The 24,518-nt window shown below is 37.7% G+C and overlaps 2 protein-coding genes across 2 annotated transcripts; one reads left to right on the top strand and one right to left on the bottom strand.

The window, feature by feature from the left end:
* The first annotated feature begins 2,342 nt into the window (after positions 1–2,342).
* LOC6560581 (uncharacterized protein DDB_G0271670) lies at positions 2,343–4,291 on the top strand. Its single transcript, XM_001986493.3, has 3 exons — positions 2,343–2,560; positions 3,653–3,911; positions 3,969–4,291. The coding sequence occupies exons 1-3, from the start codon at positions 2,506–2,508 to the stop codon at positions 4,219–4,221; spliced, it is 567 nt and encodes a 188-aa protein (XP_001986529.2). The 5' UTR covers positions 2,343–2,505; the 3' UTR covers positions 4,222–4,291.
* Positions 4,292–12,522: 8,231 nt separating this feature from the next.
* Positions 12,523–14,758, bottom strand: LOC6571104 (glucose 1,6-bisphosphate synthase). The gene is made up of 2 exons (XM_001997274.3): positions 13,782–14,758; positions 12,523–13,631 (listed from the first exon to the last, which is right to left on the bottom strand). The coding sequence occupies exons 1-2, from the start codon at positions 14,698–14,700 to the stop codon at positions 12,694–12,696; spliced, it is 1,857 nt and encodes a 618-aa protein (XP_001997310.3). The 5' UTR covers positions 14,701–14,758; the 3' UTR covers positions 12,523–12,693.
* Positions 14,759–24,518: the final 9,760 nt, after the last annotated feature.

The raw sequence follows: 24,518 nt of genomic DNA on the forward strand, positions 1-24,518 counted from the left end.
ATCACAAATACTGAGGCCAATTTCGGCACGTCGAATTCGAGTTTAGCACTTAGTACCCATGTCCCGTAGATGTCCAGGCATTTGTCCCAGGTCGCCTGTCAGACATAATCACCTTGAGCCGCAAATGCCCCCGAAAAAGACAGCAACCACACAACAACAACAACAACAGACACCCTCTCATCAGCCAAGTTCAGGTCATTTTTTGTAGCGTCTAACGAATCTATTCTCAAAGGAAATTTATGCCGTTTGTCTCTCTGTGTGAATGAAATATTTTATTTTGGTTTCTATTTTATTTCTTGTATTATTTTTTTTATTATGGCTGGCCCGTTTCAGTTTTTAACACATTTGTAGACAATTTTTGTAATTTCAACACGTTGCAAACATCCGAGGGCGAAAAGTTTTCGCAAGCCCAAAAATTTGTTGTTGTCGAAATTTTCGCCAGTGTCCACATTTCGGACACAAATGATTAATGTCCCGACAGTTCTCAACTGAAAATAATAAATCGTTTTTTTCTCAGTTTTTCTCTAAAAAACAGGGGATTATTTTTACGAATGAGCATAAAAGTGCCCTGTCAGCATTTGCAGAAGCGTTTTTATTTAATCTTTAGGAATAAACGTGCTCAAAATTCAAAAATACTTCCTGCAAATTTCGATATTCAGTTGCATTTTCTATTAGTTTTATAATCGTCCTTCAATGTTATGATTATTTTTATAGAAATAAGGTTACAGTGAGTGGCGTGCCGCGTCCACTGAATAATCATTAATATATCTATTAAATTTAGAAAATATTGGAAGATATGAACAATTTTTATATCTTTGCTTTCAGAGGTTAAGCAAGCAAGGGTAACAACCCCATCATATATAAAAATAAACAGAGGAAGTCATAATAAAACGCAGATCTATGTTGACTAATTTTGGGCCGTGGACAAAGAGACTTGAAAGAGATAGATAGATAGAGATAAAGATAGAAATAAAGATAGAGGAAGATAGGTAGAGAGGTAGATTAAGCTAGTTGAAAGTTTGGCATAGATAATATAATCGAAAAAAGGCTTTAATTTTAATGCTGCACGTTTGCTGAACATTTTGTGATGATTTGAATTTCTTACTGGTTTGCGATTTTTTTATTGACATGTCGAGCAACTTACTGTTTTTATTAAGCCCTAAACTCATTTAAATTAAACAAAACATGTTAAAGTTACGCAAATATATGTAACTGACAAAATTGAAGCCGAAAAATTCCATATTCTCACTTATACAAAGGGAATGCGATTCTTTCATTTAGGGTATCGACAAGTTTTGCTACTTGTTTTTATAAGGAGAAGCTTAACTGATTTTGTATTATTTGATGTTATATAAGAAACTGGTAGATAATGGAATTAAAAATTCACATAATATTATCATTTTGGATATTTTATGTCGCAAACATTTAAATCGATTTACTAACTCGTGCGGTAATTGTTTATCTAATTAGTCCGGTTTTAGGCTTTTATTTTATAAATCTTTACGACTCTCGTCTTCCAGATGCTGGAGAAATCGTAGAAAATTCAGTTTCAAGTTTTAAATATAACCTTTAAAGCTAAAAGTACATAAAAAATCATTTGTTTTCTGAATTCAAACACCTTTTTCTCATTGTAACACAAAGTTCGAGGTTATTGCCCGAAACAGCAAAATAAGAAGCTAAGATAAAAAATCCACAAATAAGGTCAGCGAAAATAAATTCAATACTCCAAACTCAAGAGCTACACTTGGCCCAAAGAGAAGGCTAAAAAGAAGCTTCCAACTGAGCGGGAGACTCATGCAGCCCTGAGCAAATTCACTGAATAATAAAACAAACAAACAAAAAAAGGTAAAAAAAAAAATTAAGTAAAAACCATAAATATACAAAATCAAGTTTGACAAAAATCTGCCAATAATCCAAATTAACAGACGCCTAGTATTGATTATCTTGTTTTGCTAGTTATTTTTATTATCATTCCAATATGGGATTTTTTTCATCATCACTTTTCGTTGGAATATTTACTCGAGAAGTCTGGAATGAAAGGAAAATATACTAAATAATTACGTTGAATCATCGCAATTACCAAATGTAACTCAAGTGCTCGCCTCTGGCTCTCCAGTTTTTGGCTTAAAGATTTTTCTTTTTTGATTTTATTACTTTGAGTTCTTTTGTTTTCGCTTTAAGCATTGACGTCTCCGCTTGGGCACGGCTTTTTGGGCTTGAGCTTGGGCTTGGGCTGAGTGCTGTTTGGGCAGCTTATTCTTCTTCTTCTCCTTGTTATTTGCGCTGACGTAGTAGCGCTAAAAAATTTCCATATAAAAGCCAGCAACAGCGACAACGTAAGTTTAGTCGGTTTTGGATCTTTAAAGTGTTGCGTTCGTCGCCTAAGTCTTTCGTTTTGTGCATCTTCGTTGATCAGTCGCACTGACTGACTAATTTATCTGTGTTGCTTGTGCTTTGTGAACCCGTTGTTAGATCTGTGTGTGTTTTGTAGCTAAACTTAACAACATGAAGTACACAATCATCGCTTTGTCTCTTTTCGCTGTCGTTTACGCCGCTTCCGGTGAGTACGATCACTGCGACTGATGATCATCGTGTGGATGATCATTTGGAGTCATGCGTCATCACTCAAAACTTTAGTATAGAACCTACTAAAGTTAGCGATTCAATTACATCATCTTCTATTAGTAACGCGGCTTGGTTATTAGAAAAAAACAAACTCAACGATTGCTATTATCATCTTCATCTTTATTTTATTCATTATGAACGTATTTTAAGACGTGTATGCTAATGTGTGTGTGTGTGTGTGTATGGGATTAAAAAAATTATAAGCTACGCAGCCAACAAAATGTATATGTGTATCTATATGTATAAAGATTTACGTCGCCAAAAAAAAAAGTTTAAAGTAATAGAATCAAATTTGCATATCCATGTCTAATAGAATTATTGTGTCTACGTTTGCAAACTCAAACAAGTTTTTCATTTAAAAACAATCAAATTTAAACAAAATAATATGCAATTTCCCAATTAACGATAAATGTATGTTAATTGTTCTTTTTTGTTCTTTCTTTAATATTCAAAACGGTTTGCGATACATATCAGAAATTTCAAAATACCCGCTAATTAAATTAAATTATTAATACATATGTACAAGTACTACAGAGTAATATTTATGAATATATCTAAATATATTTTGAACTATTAATATTGGGTATACTTCCTCATTATTTATTTTTGAAAGGTTTAAAATAGCCAATGAATATTTTTGACTTGGCTGCAATCGCTCATTTGTATCTTTATCTAAGAGCTAAAAATAATAATTAAATAGTCATTAGTGCATCAAATTTTAAGTAAAATAATTAAAGAAAAAAACAACATCAAAGTATTAAATTGCTGTACTTTATTGAAATGCGCAAACAACGATTTCTAAGAACTTGTATATATTATTTTTAATAACCTTTAAGACACAAAGATGTAGTTAAGCTATTAGATGCACAAACTCGTTTATTTAACATTGTTTAAGAGTTTCTAAATATAAATTGGATTACTCATGTATATCTATATATTTATATGCAAATTGCAATCGTCACAAACAATGTGAAACGATTAACTTTAACTTTTGTATCAAGTATTAACATGTTTGTTTTTTTTACAGATGCTGGCCAGTTCGTGCCAAGAGCGTTCTTTACTTTGGACTCCGAGGGTCGCCAATCGAATGTGCATCCAGTCAATGCTCATTTGCTGAGACGTCTGCGTCGTCAGACCGTGGGTGTCTCATCGTCATCGTCATCCTCATCCTCGTCATCATCTTCGTCCTCGTCGGGCAGTGGACAAGTTGTAACCAGTTCGACACATCATGTGCAAAATGCTGATGGATCCAGCTACAGTGGCGGAACTGTTCAACAGATCGTACAGTGAGTAAAAAAACATACCAAAAACTAAACCACATTTTCATAATTAATTCTCTTTAGGCCCACATTTGAAATTGGACAACGTTTTGGTGAGGACTCTGCCTCGGGCACTGCATCTACTTCGAACTTAGGAGCCGGCATTGGTCTGTCGTCAACAGGATCGCAGAGTACACGTCCCCATGGAGTTATTCACTCCTACTCCGACTACAAGGACAAAACAGGCCATTATCAACACCATGAGATGCATAGCACTATTGGCAAAGATGGCAAGTGGAAAACTGATAAGACCAGCTTCCAATATCCTCGTAATTAAGTGCCCTTTTAGATTAATGGCCGAGAGCCTGTTGATGTGAAATAAGAAGTAAAGTTCATAAACAAACACACACACACACACATGTGTGGCTTTGTTTTTTTTTTTTATTTTGCAAGGACATTCGTTCAATTGGTTGCAAGTGGGCGTAGAATACCTTAACGCCCACCGACTCTCCGCTTGGTTGAGCCTTTAGACACTTTAGATGATTGCATCCTGGTGGTTTAATTTCGCAAAAAGTGCACATCCTGCTCCACTGGGCACAAACAATGACAAGTGGGCGTGTGCGTGGGCGTGGGCATGTGCACAGCCAGTGTTGGTAAGTGCTTTCAGCAAATTTACCCAACGATGCAGCACTAATGCCAAAAGAAACTAGCTCTCGCAGGCTGTTAGCGCTGATTAAAACAACACGATGACAAATGGCAATGGCAAACTATGATGTCAGTATGCCTAATGTGAAGCAGGGGGGTGGTGCGGGTGGCATAGGCATGTAAATCAAAAGATGCAGCCGACAACAAGACAAGATATGAATATGTTATTTGCTCGGGGAATTGCCCAAATCTCAACAGGTAGACGCACTTTGGCACCGGCTTAAATGTTAGCTGCGACAGCGTTCAAAAGTCGCATCGAATACAAGTTGCCACACATATACACTAAACGACTATGTAGATATCCTATTTAAATATTTAATCATTTATTTGGGATATTTTATGTAGTATTTTGATTCTAAAAACATTTTGTTTATGTTTTGACAATCCCAAGAAAGATTTTTGTTTCTTTTGGAAAATTATACGATAATATATTTCATAGGTAAGTATTATTTCTCATTCTCAGACTAATTCATATTTTAGATACATATTCTTTTCTGAATCGAAGTCTGGTAATACAAAAGTGGATTACAAAGTAAGTAGTTTCTCTCTAATTGATTCTAGCTCATGTGTGTGTGTGCATTGCGTATACCCGTTCTAGCAATTGTCGAGGATATAATAAGCTCACACGAGCGCACAACCTCAACACCATTTTCCCCCTCCACCTCCTCCCCCTCCTCCTCCAACGAGCTTTCCACCTTCCAAATGCTGACAGACAAACTTTTCTCAACTTCGCTGGCTGTCGACTTGGCGCACGGCTTTTCAAAAGTTTTTAATTATTATAATTAATTACTTTGATCTCTGCAGCCGCAACTGTTTTTGGGGCCACGGCTCTTGCCCCTTTCAGCTGTTGTCTGTCGTCTGTTGCCTCGACTATTCATTTACTTGATTATGCTGGGGTTTGCGGGTAATTCGTTTAGATGCCTTCTGCTACACGTTCTCAGCACTCAACCGTGTGCCTCGACTCCATGTGTGGCTCGACTTTTATTAAAATTTATTCCACGTAATTGCGAAAGTGTAATGAATTTATTAGCGCATGCATTAAATCAAACCCAACAAATAACGATCTCATTTGTTGTTTGATCTATGCGTGATTATGAGTCTAAATATTAAGATTGTTCAGTTCCAATATGAATTCTGAAATAAATGAATAGCTCATAAATTGTGTTGAAAATCCATTCAAAGTTAAAGCATTGGTAAGTTCAGGATATCCTGCAAAGGTAACTTAATGTGTAATTAATTATTTCTAGCAGAAACATCATTTTTTAATCATCAAAATATGGTTGCAGATGTAATAATCATAAGATATTTGAGTAATTGTTTTGTTTTTTTTTTGATGTCTTGCCACGAATTGTTGCAATGTGCTCTTAAAGCTCACTGCTGTTTCGCAATATGTGCGGAACTGTCATGAGCATAGTGACTATTGGACTGGGCACAAAACCCATCGAATACTGAAGCAATCGAGCAATACGCAAAAAGCACATTGCGGCAGTCGTGTTCTGAATTTTTATGAAACAAGATTGGCGCGTTGGCAAAGAGACCAAAAGACACAAAAACAAAAAAGCCACTCTCCGCTGATTGATGGGGAGTCAAGCGGAGACAACTTGTAGCAGGAGGCATCTGGCATGGAGCGCAACAAATTAAGCAACTTGTGTGGTCTTGGCCACCGCAGAAGAGACGCCACCTGGCCAGAGAGTGGACACCGATCCAAATTCAGTGCACAAACGCCGCCAAACACGAGCGATGCCGATTCCAATGACGATGACTTCAATGCTGGCCAAGTGACATTTTATTGGCGGCCGGGTTTTTTATTTTTTTTAATGCTTTTTGCTATTTAGAGGCATGAAAGCAGCGCCGAGTCCTCACATGGATAATTGACAACAGTTAATTCCATTGAGCGAACGCCGAACGCCAAAATGCCAGCTAAATTTAATTATTGGATCGGATCGAATCGAATGCGATGAACAAAATAGCGGGAGAAAGTCTGGGAGGGCGGACAGAGATCTGCCTCAAACGAGACTTGCAACTAAAAATCTGAAAACAAAAACTGCGTTTGGCTCGTCAAAATTATGATAATAATGTAGTAAAAATAATTGATATTAAGATGTTTCTCTTAAAAGGGATTCCGTTCAAAGTTCGTGGCTCATAGAACCAAAAGAGTTGGAACTCCGAGCGCCAACAGGTTCATTTGAAAACCGGTTTGCAACCTTGATTCTGAATTGCAGTGTAATCGACGAGCAAATAAAAAGGCAACAACCTGTCCGAAAAGAAGTGGCAGCCATAAAAACGAAGCTAAACCAACAAAAACTGTTTGTTGACAATAAAACGTTGACGAAAATCGCCTGGCAATATTTTTTTCTGCCATTTCAGCGGATGCAGATGCAGCTGCAGAAGGAGCAGGAGCAGGAGCAGCAAAAAACCATTTGCCTGGAACTGAAAAAAGCACGAAAAAAGCGAATCTCCGTTGTCATCCTCATCGGAAGCGGAAGCAACAACAGCATCCAGATACTGATGCTGACTGCCATCCTGATGAGCTGCTGACAAGGACGAGAATGAGGCTGAAGCTGAGGCTGAGGATGTGGATGGATACTCCAATGGTCGAATGGATGCACTTCGTTTGCTGTTTGCTGTTGACTTAAATCGTTTAGGTAAAGTTAAACAATCTTGTTCCGTTAATTGTTAAACAATGCTCAGGCAGGCAGGCAGGCAGGCAACAGGAGCAGCAGGAGCCAACTGTGAGTGAAGTCCAGGACCAGTGCTGAAGTCCGACTGAATCTCGAATAATTGATGAGAATCAAAAAACGAGCAATAAGGGAGAAGCAACTATAGATAGATAAACAATAACTGCAATGGTTAAATGTACTTTAAGCTATAACCGATAATATTTGTCTATTATTTGAAATCTTAGTAATTTAAGTACTTTGTCAACTTACTTCTTAAAGAATACTGATTATTTTCTGAATAATTAACTTACATTTTGATAAAGGACTACTAAAGATCATCAGGGATAAACATATGTCAACATTTTATCTAGCTAAGCTGATAATATTTGATATAACCTTGTAAAAGCGATTCTTTTGAAGTTTGCGACTCATTGAATGAGACATTTTCGACTCCTTCTTGGTCAGCATCACTAGCCGAGTCGATATGGGCAAATCCGTGTGCCTGTCTGTCTCTATTCGACCTAGACTTTCAATTTATTAAATAAATAAGTAATAAATTTCTAATATATATATATATATCATTAGATTGCCATTTTCTTTGGACTTATGCAATTTCTGTAGCTGATCTCGGTTTTTTTCAAAATGCTGCACAAAAATAATTATTTTCGGTTGGCGGCAAACTTTAATTGACGTTGTTAATGAACCATTTCTCAACAATATGTGCACTTTCCTGACATTTAGTTATTTGTTACTTTCCGGGGCAACGGTGAATGAAACGAACGGTGAATGCATCCCTTTCGCAAAGGCCTAAAAGGGTGGAAACCGACCCAAACAGCAGCATCCACATACATGTATCTATATCTACATATATGCACATCCTTACCACGACGATTTTCCTTGCCCACTGACCCTTGGGAATACCTAAATATTCATCCACCTACTCGAAATGCTTGACGAGAAAGGAAAAAAAATACATCCATATGAAATACAAAACCGAATTTCAAGTTCACAGCTCTGGAGACATATTTGGTTGGTTGGAGACTTTACCCCTTTGACAACATGTTGCAGTGTTCTTTAGTGAATTTGCTTAGTTATTAAATAAAATAATCTAAAATTTTTATTTAATTTCGAAATCATATTCATCATTTCTGTAATTCCCCAAAAATCTATATAAATTGAGTTCATAACTATAAACTATAAAATATAATCCCCTAAACTGTGCTTTATTATCCCATAGAAACTAGTACATAAATCTATTTGCGCTTAAATCTGAAGCTCAGACCACATTTGGGCCAACTCAGTCAGAGAGAACGAGAGAGAGAGTCGATAAAGCAGTGCGAAAGTTCTCTTTCAATGGCACGTTCTCTTTTCAAACACAATTCGCTCTTACTAACTGCTTCAGTTTCGTTCTTATTGGTGCTTTGGAATATATTGCAGTCGCTTAAGAAAATCTAATGCCACAGCCCATTTTTTTGATTGTCCGTATATGGATTTGTAACTTGTTACAATTAGATATAGACTTTTTGTTCCAAAAATATGCAAAACTGAGTTTGCAATAATTATAGGAAAAAAGGAAATTCAAATATATTTCGTGCCTTAAATTGTTACAGCTGCCAAGCTGACTATTAATGAATTCATAGCCCAGCCAAAATCTCCAAGGTTTCCGTTTCCTGTTAAATTATGGGCGCGAGACCACATCAAAAAATTTGTCTGCAACATTTTTATTTATTACGGTAAACTTTGCTACCAGAATACAAACCAAAAAAAAAAAAAATAATATATTTAAAAATTCAAATGCATTAGGTTTTTTATTTTATACTTTTTCATCGTCTGTTGCGCCCCTGAAAATCTGTGGGGTTGAGTTAGAACGACTTTGAGGTAGATAGAGTCCTGAAGGACTCTGCAATGGCATTGGTATTACAAATAAATATATCCATGCTGCACGCTAATTTAATTGAATTGTACAACGTCGAAAAATATTCCACTTTTTTGAACAAAAACAAAAAAAAAGCCAAATTTCATTGTTTGCATATTTAATAAAGCTAATCAAACACGTCGACCGAATCGCACTCACCCCACCCCAGAACCCTCCTCGTGGCAGGGGAGTGAGGGTTGCTCTATGATATTATACCCTCTGAATCGCTAGTTCCGACTCTGCATCCACATAATTTATTGGCGGGTACTCAAGGACGTGCACTCATAAAAACAACGAAAAAAAGAAGCGGAAAAAATATATATATATATAACAGGACTGTGAAAAACACAGCGGGAAACCGCTCGCGGCAGTCAAATTAATTTGTTGTCATTTTTATGCGACAAAAGTGAAAACAATAATAAACCCAAAGCACAATAACAACATCAACAACGAATACAAAAACAAATCATGGCAAAGACAAATCTTTGCAGCTGCCATTAAACCATTAGAACATTATGGAAATACTTTTCATCTGTCAAAAAATCGAAGTGCTAATTTCCTAAGTCAATTCTAGACGCTGTTAAAATCAGATATTTTTCGATGAGATATTTTAATAAATTTTGATGAACAATAGTTTAGATCAAAGTCTGTTTAAAACAGATATTTCACCTACTTTTTGATGAATATTTTATTGAAATTTCTATCTCGCGCTATAAAAAATAATCAAAAAATATAGATTTAGTTTCTAGTTTCAAAATAAAATAATAAAATAAAATATATAATTTATTTATAATTTTTCATCTTTTCTGAACAGACAATAAAATATGATAATAATCGGACATACATCTATAATGTAAATAAAATTATAATAACTTGTTCATTGAATATTAAATATTCAATTTTGCAATCCTTAACTTAAAACAATGCTTAACTTCTATAATCTTGAAATCAAATAAGTAAATCAAATGTATTTTTATACATATGCTGGCTGTGTTTGGCTTACATCCCCCTAAGTATAAAAGCAACAACAGATTATTTAACCGATGCTTATCCCAATTAATGGGAAATCAAGTGAAAAACTGCAACCGCAAAAAGCAAAGTCAACAAATGCTCGCAATTAACGCAACACACAAATTTTTGAGTGTCACCGCACTCCTCTTTGTATTTTTTTGAAAAGCTGAGCGGGTGTGGTCGATTGGGGTTGGGGGTGGATCACAATTATGATGGTCAGAGCCAGAGAGCAGCCCTTAACCCGAATGCCGGCTGGCATTCTGTCGCGCATATGGACTGAAATTGATGATGTGAGCAAGTGCCACGTAATCAATTTAGCAGCGCCTCATTTCAAATGCGAATTTAAGATGCCATTGTTGCAACACAGTCGCCCAGCATACGACGCATCCCTTGCAGCCCCTCAGTGCTGCAGGGGTGATTTGTCCAATTGGTTTCTATTCTTTGGTTGGGTGCACTGGTGCTACTCTGACAGTATGCTCATAAATATCAGCACATAACGAACACAATTGCAGTGTAATTTAACTTGGACATAGATCCAGATATTGTTACACTTGCAGAAAAAAAAAAACAGAAATCGCGAACTTCTCATTTTAAAACAGTCTGAAAACATGCCCAGTTACAACTTAAAACAAGATCTTGTCTACTGAAAGAGACTTAATATCTTAAGTTCTTATTCTAAGTTCTTCATCTAATCTTTTGACTAAAATCAACAGAACTATTATTATTATAGATTTGAAGTACAAAACATGAACCCGATTCACGAGTACAAAATTATTTGTAATGAGTAAATTTATACTTAACTCAAGCAGTTTTAATGTTTTCTTTGCTTAATGATTTATAATTATTTAGAAACATTCAAGTTGTACCTTAAAATTTTACAAGCAAATTGTAATCTAGTCTGGTTATTCCTGATTTTAAAAGAAAATCCTTCTTCCAGTGTACTAACATGCAAAAAGATAGATAGATAGATGGATAGATAAATAGATAGATGATACGCCTGATGTGCCCCATACAATTTTCGATGAAATTTAAAATTTTTTGTAAGCATTTCGTATTTGAGGAGGTAAAGGCATTCATTTCATTTCATTTAGAGAGAGAATCGTGGTCTCGTTTGTTATTTACGCGACCTTCGGGTCGCCTTTTATGTTCCTAATGTCGCATAAACAGTGCTTAATAATGCACTAACCTTCGCGTATCTTCACTAACCAAATAAACGTGCAACCCGCCCACATAAACACACATGCAAACACGAAACGCTTCCAAAATGGGAGTTGCTGGATAAATGGCAATGGGAAGGGGAACTGAGTACTGGAAACTGGGAACTGAAATGGGAAACGACTGGGCTTCGTCGACAATGATTAATATTTAATTCGTGTGCGTTGCGATATATGTCTATATATATTTTTTTTCACTTTGTATTTTGGGAAAATTTAATGGTTGACAGAAGGAGAGAAGAGACCTTTAGACCTTGATACTCTGGGAGTCTACGTTCCGTTTATCTTGCTTTGTTTTGCTTAAAATTTGACTTGATATAAATTCGGCGGATGCCTTTGGGAACCCCAAATGTTTACCGTTTCACCTGTTTACTGAACACACACGCACACACATGACTCCATTACCTTATTTTGGGCTATTGAAATATTCTGTTTGACCTGGAAAACCAAACAGACAAGTTAACAATCTTATTTACCGCCCAAAACTGACTGCCATTTGAGAGGAGAGGACACTTTTTCCTTCTCTTTCCTTCGTTCTTAATCACTGCTTTCATTATTTTTGCCGACTTGCTGATTCTGTACAATCGCCAACGATTACAAGGACTCGTTGGACACGGGGACTGCTGCAAAAATAAAGAGAAGCTCAAACTCCCCCAGAGTGCAATTAGGCAGCGAACTATAAAATTTCAGTGTTTGTCTTCGCAGATACTTTTGCACAGATATGCCGCTGCTCAAAGGCAAACACACACACACACACACACATATTGTTGCAACACCCCGCACTCCTCACACTCCCTTCTCCTTTTAATGCCGCATAGGGCAATTGCCCCGTACGCATAATTGGCCTTCTGTGGCGCCCCCACAGTTCGCTATTCCGACACTTTAATGAGCTGTCGACGTTTGTTCATTCTTTGTGTTAGCATCTTGATATCAGCTCATATGTGGCAAGGACAACAGTGGATCTGTGTGAGAATCCTTTCTCACCATTACACACATATTAATAAGATTGTAAGTCCTTCTGAATGCAATCTTTAACTTAATGTTAGAGTTCCATTTTCTTTTTTTATTTGCGAATTTTTTATATTTTGTATTTAGATATTTATTAGAAATTCAAACAATAATTGTACATTTAAATGAAATTTCTTAATTTATATTGAAACTGAAATATTCGAATTGAAAAATAGGTCTAACAAACTAAGGAAACCAAATTAATATTCATAGGAATGCAAATTTTTAACAATTTACTGAGTGCAATTTGAGAATGTATAATAAATTTCTGGACATTGAAACTAAGCCGTCATCCGTCAATCCTCATCCACTTGTGAAACAAATTCATAGATAACCGCTTGAGTCATACGCTGTAGGGTTTCATTCATGTCATCCCAATTCTTTTGCTCGGGCAGTCCAAACATTTCCGAGAAAACCCTGAGCGTGGGCTCGGAGCCACAGCCACGGAATGTGATTGTCATGCCGTTATTGAAGGTAAACGTTATCAGTTGCTTGTTGGGGCTAACTGGCAGACGCGGCTTGCGATCCGGATAGGAGGTGTCCACACCCAAGGTCAGATCCCGCACACTGACCACTTCGAATTCACCATTCAGAATGCACTGGGGATATGTGCCCGGTGTGTTTTCCTTGAAATTGCGCATCCTATCACAGACCTTGGCAATCTTACCGATATTATCATACGTTAGGGTGTTAGCCAGTGTCACATGATAGCCATAGGTATCATAGATCTCTCGCAATTTCTCGATTAGTGTCAGTTTGCGGGTACTGCGGAGATGGCAGGCCATGGTGGCCAACTGACAGGTGGCATTGATGGCATCCTTATCGGGCACATTTAACGAGAACATATAGCCAGAGGCCTGCTCGAAGGCAAAGAGTACCGTCCGACCAAGTGCTTCCAATTCGAGAGCCTTGTTACACATCCATTTGAAACCGACCAACGTCTCGACAAAGGTGAAGCCCTCGACTCTGGCCATTGCCGCCAGAATTTGGGAGCTGCCAATGCTGCCAATCATTACACAATTCGATACAACGGGTTTGGCCACGCGGATCTTGTAGCTCTCCAGTGCCCACCAGCCTAAAAGAGCGCCCAGCTCATCGCCATTGAACTTCTTCCATCTGCCTCGGGGATCGAGTTCAGCCACTGCCAGACGATCCACATCTGGATCGTTAATTAGTACAATGGTGCAGTGCTCTTCCTCAGCTTTCTTAATGGCCAAATCAATAGATCCATTCTCTTTTTTAAATTAAGAATAGAAGAAATTATTAATCTTCAAAATCAAAAATTTAAGTTATAAAAAGAACAATAACGTTTTAAGTGTTCAAAGGATAAAAATCTGTGAGAATTTTATCCAAGCTATACTTAAATTCATATTAATTTTCTTACCCAAGGGACTTGGCTTCTTGACAGTGGGAAAATCGGGATCTGGTTCTTTTTGCTGTGGCACAACAATGAGTGGTTTCAGTCGGGCCTGATAGAATGCCTCACGAATATATGGGAAGCCCACACCATGCAGTGGACTGTAGGCAAATCGCAGCTGACTACACTCATTCGTCTCCAGATATGTGGAGGGCAGCAGTCTCTTCATCTGTTCAAAGTAGGCTGGATAAACTTCACGATAGGGATCATGGAAGAGTGGGTGATCATCGAGTATGGAGAGATCCCAGGATGAGTTAAGTGGTTCCATGTTGTTGAGCATGGCCGTCTGCAATTTCTTATCATGTGGAATTAAGACGTGGGCCCCATTCGACCAAAAGACCTTGAAGCCATTCTCAATCTTTGCTGAATGCGATGCAGTCACCTCAATGCCCGCCAAGCACTTTAGATGCAGCACCGAAAAGGAAATGAATGGAGTTGGGACCATTCGATTGAATAGATAAACCCGGAATCGACTATTCAGCAGAACTGTGGCAATCAGTTGGGCAAATCGTTTACCATTATAGCGTACATCAAACCCAATGACCACGCCCTGAGACTCCCTCTTCTGTACACTCGGATATAATTCCGTTAGATAGTTACTGAGGCCTTGAGCAAATTCAATGGTAACCAGATCATTGATGGAATCGAAACCAGCCCGCATCACGGATGTCATTCCGCAGGTGCCAAAGGAAAGGGAGTTGCAGAGGCGAATGCGTAAAGCCTCCCAATCTTTTTTACTGACGGCCTCCACCACCTGTTTCAGCGTTGCCTCGTTCCTGTCCCACATTATCCAATTGGTGATCTGCTGGTCGAGGTCTGGCGAGCCGGATAGCTCCAGCGTGCTCAGAAGCTCCGCTGGCGTCACTGGTAATTTTGGTGCGAGCATTTCTCTAACAATTTTGATAAATATTTACTTGATAAAATACAAAATCATCTGTCGAGCTGTCAGCAAAAGGTGAACCAATCTGGAATCGGACCCGTTAATCGAAATTGACAGGCAATCAAAGCGGAATTGGGAACTGTATATCGAAATTAATCGATAAGCTTCTGAACCAGAACTAGAAGCAAACTAGAACCGGATTGAGTGTTTTACATTGCACAATTCTTTAATTGGGAATTTAAATTTCGAGCCAGAACCAAAATACGATTTGATTTGGTTAATTCCCAGCATGGGCGTAACTGAATCAAAAATCTACTTATATTTTTTTTCAAGTGAAGTTGCCAAAAAACATGTCAATTGTGTGTGCTTTAAAGCCACCACATTTGCATTGAATCCAACACAAATTCGCAGGTTCCACGTTCGAGTTGACCAATTGAAAATTTATGTGAGGCTCATTTCGATTTACGACCACCAAATACGACCCTTGGGGCTTAGACGTCCAACACTGGTAGCTAAACACTGACAACCACAAATTGATCCAATGGCAATTTGATTTTGGCTACTTGATGAATTTATGGCCAAGTTAGCCACTGCTGCTGCTGCAAAAAAAAAAAAGAAACACGAAGAAGGAGTTTGAATGGGCAGATGCAATAAATTTCTATACTTTTCGTAGAGAGATGCAAACTTCACTCATACACAAATAAACATATAGATATATATATATATTTACATATAAATATGTGTATGGAGAAACATTAACATGATTTCAATTTGTCATCAATTATGCAAAGCGTGTCTAGAACGTACTCCGCACCCCTAAACCCTTGCTTCAAACTTTGGCATACACAAACCGCCCCCTCCATTCAAGAGGTGTGAGTAATTTGTAACGGTAATTGGGTTACACAGGCGCATGCAACATTTAGCAGGCAGTTCCGAGTCCTGTGTGTGTGGGGATTTTGACCCCTTGACGAGGCATTAGACGAGGAACGAGTCGAGACGAGACTCCAAACCTCTGATTCTGTTCCTGCTGCAACAACATGCCCCTAACTCACACACTTACTCTGTATGTGGCACTCACACACACACACACACTGACACTTCAATTGCATTCTAAACATGCAACATTCAACGCAGTGTCTTTCGGAGCCGCAAACTCATCGGATTGCATCCACAGTTGCATCCACAATCGCACAGTCACAGTTAGTTAGAAGCACACAAAATGCATTTCGCGTCAAATTGTCAAAGTGTTAATTAAAAATGGACACTCGAATAGACAGATACATACACAAATACACATACACACACACACACACACTCACATACGTGTGTGCTTTCATATGTGAGTAGTATCCTTCCAATTGAAGTGGCAATATTGCTCTCATGTCGAGATTTTCCTTGCCATTATTCACTACCTATTTCCTTTGTGAAGTGATGGCTTCATATAGCAAATAGTTTCAAGATATGCAGCTTATAGACAGAGACTTAAGTTTAAACTGAAAAAATTACAAAGTTCTTGGCATTTATGTGCCTAAACTTTAGTTTCATAGAACTTTATCAAAGCCAAGCCTTTTTCCAATTGCAGAACCGTTTTGATCAACGTTTTTTGTTTAAAAAAGAATTATGACAAACTTCTTAACCTCTCGAGTCCCATCAAAACTCCCATAGTTAAATTATTTTTCAATTCCAAAACTAGTTTGAAAATAGTTTGTCAACTGAAGATTTCTTAAATTAAGAAAATATATTTGAAGTAAATGTAAGTAAAGTATTTCAAGCAGCGGGTTTTAACAAAAAACAATTCTAAAAGGTATATATATATATTTATTTCCCTATTTATATAAGGTTTTTGAGAGTATAGTTGTAGACAATCCTCTCAATTAAATGGATTTTTAACTATTTTTAACTGTGTTTATAATGTTATTTTGGATCTTTGCAGAAGAAGAAATCTGTCAGTTCCCTCTTTGACTAATTTTTAAGGTAGTTAGCTTTAAGTACTTTATATGTTTGTCTACCGGATTTATTGCAGTCTCAACGTTATTTTCTAATTTGCATAGAAAATAGCTGAGCAATTTACTTTTGCTTCGTTTTTTATTTTATTTTTTTTTGCTATGCCATAAAATCTTTTCTTGCGGCAACAAATATTGAGTGTTTACGGCCTACGGTCTTCTCCTGCTCTTGCCGCATAATGTGTTTGCATAATTTTAATCGTTGCGATCTGGAAATGGAAATGGGGCAGAGAGTGTGAGGTTTATTGGGGGTGGTCCCATCTCGTTTTGTTTTCGGGACGAGCCAACTGCAAAATTGGCGTTGTGTGTGCACTTTTAATGGCACCCCCGAGTGCCCTCTGCGGCAATCAACTAACATATCTCTCTATATATGTGTATCATTCTAACATTTTCAAGTCATATAACTAGCGCTATCAAACCCAATTAATATGCTAATTTAGACAGACACAAACAGAAAAAAAAGAACATCCCACTTCGCTTTTCGGCTCTGCAAGGATTTCTTAAATTATTTTTATAAAATCTGTCAAAGCTACGCTTGTCACTCGGAAATGCGTAAATCAATATATTTTAAAAGCACCTGGCTTTCGGATTGATGCTAAATCAAAACCAAATCAGTCATTTCATCAAGAAGTGGAATGGGTTTGGTTTTTTCTTTTCAAATTGACATTGACATTTTGTGCGTCAAATATTTGGCACTTTTTTCCCCGGAAAAGTGGTTTTTAATGTCTAGACCGATGACATTTAAGAGCCACACAAATCGAATGACAAATGCGTATAAAATGCAAATGCCTCAATAGCTGAACTTTTAGTAATTCTAATGCGTTGAAAAAGTTTGCTTATGCCGTTCTCAGCTGTCAGTATTTTTAAGGGATTGTTTTTGGGGGGGATAGTTTTATTTGAGAAATCACCTCAGACCATCAAATAAATTTATGTAATTTGTTTATGTGGCTTTTTCATATTTTCAATTTGAGTGGGGAATATTTTCGTTTTTTTTTTTCTTCTTACTGATGCCAAAATGTGAAAATGAAATTTACATCATTTGTTTATTTGTATCGCTCATGTCCTGTGGTCTTGCCAAAAAAGAAAAAAAAACATGTCCTTGGGGGAAACCTGCACAGCAATTCATATTTTACATTTTTATGTTAGGAAGAAGAGGCAGGAAACACATCGCAAATTTGATTACCGCCCAACAGCAAATGTTTGCATATTTGTTTGTGCTCATTTTTTGTTTTCTGTGGTTTTTTGTCCAGCCATCTTTGGCCGTCTTCCTTTTGGCCGGAATATACTTTTAAATTAACGCATTATGTTTATGTATTAGATGCAAATACAAATGCCCAGTCGCATTTTGCCCAAGGACCTTCACACATCGCTGACCAAAGGGTCAGAAATCCAATTTGAGAAATTTTCATAAAGGTTTGGCCCTTTTTTTTATTGTACCCTATGACAAAATGCATTTCGCAATAAGCAAGAACTATGGCTAAGTATTGTTAAGAAAAAAAGATTAGTTTAGTATTACATATGTAGACTTATAAGCTTACTAGTTCAATAAATATGTATCTGTTAGATTTCAACCAAAAACGTTAATTTTCTATCAAAGATATTCAACATATTAAAAAAAGCAAAATGAATACTATTATATAATAATAATAATTTATGTATATAGGGTATTTTTATAGTCAAGCTTAACATTTGAAATCTTTGTTTCTAGTTGTTGTTGTTTTGCATGTTGCCGCACATGTTCGCAAAAATCTTACATTGGCCAAATCTAAAGAACCAACAATTTTATTGCACGTCAAATTGCCTCAATGTCTGCGGCTCAGTTGACTGTGCTGCTGCCCCCTCCCCACCTTGTGGCATTTGCTCTGCTCCCTCTCACCCACGCAATCTACACAAAATGGGAGAAGCACTTTTGATTTCATTTCGCAACAGCGACGGGTAACTTGAACACTCTCGGAATGAATGCCAGTTCCTTACTCGTCCCCCCACCCAACCCACTTGTGTTTGTTTAATTGGAACCGGCCGAGCTTTGATTGCTACATGATACAGGCTAGAGGCCAGCTAACGTATACAAAGATTATTGCAGCTCATAAGCGGTGTGGCAATCACCATTAGATTTGGGGCACAAGCCGAACGGACAGACTTCTAATTGCTCAGAGTCGGGCATTGGGAGTCTAACTCGGTTGAAAGTTACTGAAGCTAAATAAGACTTTGAATGGTTTTCATTTCGAAGCTTGCAATAATATGCTGCGAGGGTTGCCAATTCAATTGAGCGAAAATTTGAAAGACAGTACGAATTAGTATGAATAAATATGAATAAAATGAGATGGTACTGTTCCGATTCTTGTTTATGAATTAACTTGATCGCATTTCATATAAGAGGAAAATTTGAGTGTTAAGTTTAAAAACCCATGGAAAACCTGCTCAAAACGTATGCAAAATGATCAAATCTTCATTGAAATCAAATTAAACTAATAAATCATTTCTATCGAGAGAGCAACCCTCGACATGTATCTAATCAGCTGAAATTTGCCGATGCGATTTTCATGTTCGAACTGTTGGAACGGGTGGTTGCGTGACGTGACATGCAAAATGACATAGTAGAGACCAACAAGCCACCTCCCACCTCCCGCCACCCACAAGCTCAACCACATCCACATCGAGTTCGCATCTGCTTGTGTGTGTCGCCATCAAAGGGTTAGAAAAAAAAAACAGGCTTCATTCGAACTTTGATGGAAATGTTCGCATTTTTGCCATCAAAACTGCCAGGATTTCTGCGCATTAACAATAAATAAATAAATCCGACATAAAAAAAAAATAGAAAAAAGAAAGAAACAAAAAAACAAATCTGAAACGTGTCAGCAGCTCAAAGTGGGTTCTGCTGATGCCAATTGGAAATGTGCCTGTCGCCGTGTGCACGAATTTGCACTTTGTCGAAAACCCTTCTATTATTGGATTAGGGGTTGGAGTGGGAATGGGGTTGGGTGGATGGGGGGAGGTACCAACTGTAGTTAGGGTTAAGTGTGCGTTGCCACAGGAGACCACTGCACAGTACAACATTACTACAGTACAGTCAAATGTGCACTGCACCAAGTCGTAAATGGCTTTTTCAGTTTCAGGCTGTCAGCTCACTTTGCATACAGAGTAATGCAGAGGATATCAAGCGCATCTGCTGACTGGTTCCATATATGTAAATATAAGGCAGAGATGTACTTAAGGCCTTAGTATATATATAGCTTAACATTGGGGGACGGTAACTTTGATCCGTCGTTATTATTGGGAAGATAATTGCATTGATCCTGATAAGAGACACAATAAGCTAAAAATTCTACATATTATATATATACAAATATATATATGATATACTCCAACAGCTATTGTATATCGAAACTCTTAACAAATAATTTCACGCATTGAACACTTTTTGCCAAAAAACAAAAAGAACATAACTTATATTAGAGAAGAGCAGGCTTCTCCTTCTGATCGCTGAAGATGAGTTTGTGGCTTCTTTGAGTGAGTATAATGCCGACGCTGACGAGAGAGGGAAGGATGGACTAAATGTTGACTTGGCAGCGATGTGGCAAAAATATAAAAATTATTGATTATCAGCGATGGCATCTCAGCGATTTGCTGCAACAAGCCACGTTTCACTTTTTTGCTGCGTATGCGACTTGGGTCTCCGTTCTTATTCCTGTACCTGTTTCCCTCCCGGCCACGGTTTCTCTACTGGATGGTGCAGATCCCATCATTAAAACCATTGTGCGATATCGACACCTTGGTCAGCACGTTGGTTTTTTTTTTTTATTTATTTGTTTTTTTGTTTTGTTTTATGTTTGTCTGCTGTTGAAGAGACAAAAAGCGAGATCGTTTCGCTTGTCGCAAGTGTTGTCAACTGGTTTTGCAACGGAATGCAATGCGAGGACGAGTTGTAGTCGGTTGACTGCTGGCTGGATGGATGGATGCTGAGCTGGAGCAGCTCATAGTTTCACTGGCAGAGTCATCGAGTGTTCTGCTCAGCAGATCGTTCATCATCATCGCGGATGACAAGTGATCAAAGATGCGAGTAATATTTTACAGGCAGTTTGTTTGTTTGTTGTGTTTACAACTCTGATCGCCATGTGGAATTGGAATGCCCACAAAACGCGTTGACACATTTTATTTGTTGCCTGCCGTTTGTGAGCTTTCTCCTTAATTGTCCTTATCACATTGTCATTAGGCCTGCCAGCTTATAAATATTTATAAGCCACGAGAAGAGAAGAGAACTGAGTACAACCAACAACTTTGGTTAGCGCACAGATTTCAGATTTTCGAGCACTGATTAAATGTTTCAATGTTAGCCGAATATGGCCAGAGGCAGTTCATAAATTATTATAAAGGGCTGAAACTCAATTAAAAGTGTCGCCAACTAACTGTTAATTACTGGCAAGAGTGCACGCAATTAAAGCCAATAAATTACAGACTAAGATGGTCCTACTTAAAACTAGCTACTACTAAGAGGGGTTTCATGGCTGGCAAGAGCAACACTACACTCAGAAAATATGGTTCTATAGAACTATATAAATTAAAAAATACAATTACATGATTTTTTCAATTATCATGAACTATAATAACTACATTTCATTTATGTTCTTATTCTTCTCTTATTGGCATTTATTCGGAATTTAAGAAATAATATTTCGAAGAGATAGTTTTTTATATAAAAAGTTTCAAGAAATATAAAAGTAAATTTGGTTGTTTACTTTCCTTTTCTATTTATTTCAGGTTGTTCTATGTTGTAGAGCATAATTTTCGCTGAGTGTACCAGCGACGCATTCACATGCTACATATTGCTGCTTAGCCTGCTGCACGTGCTGTGCATTTTCGAATGGCATTCCATCAAAGCCGCAGCCAGTAAAAGCCAAAATCATGCTACGACTTGTGACTGCTTCGAGGGTCTGCCACACTGCCCCTGCCCGGGGCTGAGCATTCGCAATCAGCCTAAAAACGAGTGGCAAGTATGACCATTTATGGCATACGAATCCTATTAAAAATTATTAGTCGCCCCGCCGTCAAAGAGCAAATTACGGATTAATGTGCAATTGGCTTACGCCCGATGCATCATCATCATCAACATCATCGTCATCATCATCGATATATATACTCAGAGCCAATTTGAAGACACATGTGCGTGTTCAGCAAACAAATTGAGTTCCTTACAAAAATTATTAGAGTTGCAATCATTGGAATCATCTCGCTTTTTAGTTAGCTGCCAATCGTCAGCTAAAAAGGCCAATATTGTTATTAATAATAACTATAATTTATTGTTAAACTTAGAGCATTTTATATTTTATTTATTAAATTTGATTGTGGTTCATACTTTATCCGACCTGTAAGCAAATATATTTCATAAATTATTGTAAAACTTGACTTTATATAAATTATTTTATATTTTTATTTACAAAAACTTCTTTATATACATTATTTTATTTTAGTTTAAATCTATTCGCATAAGTAAGCCAAGATTGATAAAATCATAGACTTATTATGCATAACCAGTTTATAACTTTTTGCTGCTTTTTGTAATTGTAATTACTTTCCTCCCTACCCTTAACACAGCTACTTTCTCAGGTTGCCAGCATGCCATTTAATATTGCAGAGGGCGACTCTATAAATTGGCTGGCCAAAAATAACACCTGCCCAAATTATTAAGTAATTAACTGAGAGCACCAAGATAGACCTAATCCTTTTTTCAACTCAAGTAGTTGTTATTGTTGTTGTGCTTGTTGTTGACTCATTAAAATTAATGGCAAGACTGACGCCAACACGGCTGTGCATATTAATGACCGAAATGTCCGCGGGGATAATAAGCCGCTAATAAGAGATTAAAAGATACTTGGCCAATAAGCCAGAGTACACGAAAGTGTACAATGGGCCCTATTCGATGGGCCACTCGATCTGACAGCGACAACTGTTTGTTTTAATTTACATAGATTTTTCAAAAATTAACTAATTGCCAAATGATGAAACTGTCAACTGGCAACTGGCAACAACTGCGGCTTGAACCACATTCCACATTCCAGTTGAGCATTAATATTTAAATTAGTAGTCAGTTAGCCAACAAGAAAATTACCGTCTTGGGAGTCGTCTTTATAGACGACCAGCTGAGATCGTTGACACCTCTGCTCTGAATTTGACTTTAATGTTTGCTATATATTAAATTCGTTGGCTGAATTCGGCGCCCAAAGGTATGCAATGCATGCAAATTAAATGCAAAATTGCCAGCAATTTTTATATGCAGGTGGACAACGTCGAATAAAGCGCAGCCCTTTGGCAATAATTAAATAAAATGCGAATTGTACTTGTACCCTGCAAAACTGCTCAAAAAGGGGTATATTGTGACATGCGTCACTTTATAAATAATGAATTGGCATTGAATGCATCCACTTCTTGACTAAATAAATAGCGCACATCATCCTACAGTCTGTCAGCTTAAAAATATTCTACATAAATATATTTAGATATAGACAAATGATATACCCGACTTAAAATAATTAGGGTATATTGCAGTGCAGCAGTCCTATTATACTTCTCACCGTTGTTTAACTTCCATATACATATATATAAATGGGATTCCAAAGGGCATTTCCCGTGTGTATTTATGGATGCACTACGCACTGGAGCTGGGGCACCAGTTGAGGAAAGGGACAGGGGGAGAGGAGATTGGGGACAGTGCGTGGCACATTTGTTTATTGTTTTCGCAATTACAATTAAAATTTTTGTCGCCCAAGCCGCGACCTCGTACTTGGTGCAAAAATTATCGCCAAGCCCATTTGCGGTAATTATTTAATGTGCTTTCCCAGGTGGGGCTCCAAAAACGTAAAGGTTGCCAGCGGCAACAACAGCAAAAAAGCAACAGCAACAACAACAATTGCAACACAAATGGAATTAACGTAAATGTAGTGCGTGCAATTCGTACACTCAGCGCAATAAATGACATCGAACTTAGAAAAGCTAAACTGACCTTAAAATCGACTCGAAAATTAAACATAATTTCTGATTTTTCATTATTTGAATTTGTATTTCTATTCTGCTTTTCATTAACACACTTCTAATGAAGATGCTTAAATCAATAATATAATCGTATTTCAAATACAAAATAGAACAGGCCGATGATTACATAATAACCAGAACTAACTGATGAGTTTGGTTCGGATAACTTGGTCAACAAAAAAGTGTCTCATAGAATACATGTTAAGTTTCATCAAGATAGCTTTTCAATATCACGACATACCCAAAATTGCGAGGCATTTAGAAAATACCTTAATTTGGAAGTAGTCATATTATAGGCCATATTTTCTCAGAGTGTAGCCCCGCCTCCAACTGCAAGTGCACCCAGAATCAGCAGACTTTGGCCAGCGTCCACCTACCTGGTTGCGCCACTGTGTCAGTTGTGGCAAAGCACTTGGCTTCGTAGGTTTTTGCACTGTTTGCTGGTCAATTAAATGTTTGCCTGAGCACGCACCTGCCTTGGCATTGCATTGTCCACCCACCAACCCACTCCCCCTTGCCGGATATGGACATGTGCGTCTGTCGACTGGCTGTCTGTCTGTCCTTGTCCTGTCCCATTGCTGGGCACTCGTCCGGCGCCCTCTGTCATAATTAATGCCAGTTAAGTCCCGTGTTCCGTCGCCCCAGGCGCGGCCACATTTCGAAGCCCACATCCTCCAACCCCTCAGCCTGACTGGTAGAGTTTTGTGGCCCGTTTTAATTCAATTTCATGCCTCCTCACAATTGTAGTGTACAATTTACGCACACTCTCTTCACCCCCCTCTCTCTCTCTCTCTC

Source organism: Drosophila grimshawi, unplaced genomic scaffold (genome assembly GCF_018153295.1).
Source record: "Drosophila grimshawi isolate 15287-2541.00 unplaced genomic scaffold, ASM1815329v1 contig_1367, whole genome shotgun sequence".
In the NCBI taxonomy this organism is placed as follows: Eukaryota; Metazoa; Arthropoda; class Insecta; order Diptera; family Drosophilidae; genus Drosophila; species Drosophila grimshawi.

Excerpts from the sequence above, each read along its gene's own strand:
- LOC6560581 (XM_001986493.3), top strand. The coding sequence starts at position 2,506 with ATGAAGTACACAATCATCGCTTTGTCTCTTTTCGCTGTCGTTTACGCC. Across the intron at positions 2,561-3,652 it reads TGTCGTTTACGCCGCTTCCG|ATGCTGGCCAGTTCGTGCCA; the intron begins GTGAGTACGATC and ends TTTTTTTTACAG. Across the intron at positions 3,912-3,968 it reads ACTGTTCAACAGATCGTACA|GCCCACATTTGAAATTGGAC; the intron begins GTGAGTAAAAAA and ends AATTCTCTTTAG.
- LOC6571104 (XM_001997274.3), bottom strand. The coding sequence starts at position 14,700 with ATGCTCGCACCAAAATTACCAGTGACGCCAGCGGAGCTTCTGAGCACG. Across the intron at positions 13,632-13,781 it reads CAAGAAGCCAAGTCCCTTGG|AGAATGGATCTATTGATTTG; the intron begins GTAAGAAAATTA and ends AATTTAAAAAAG.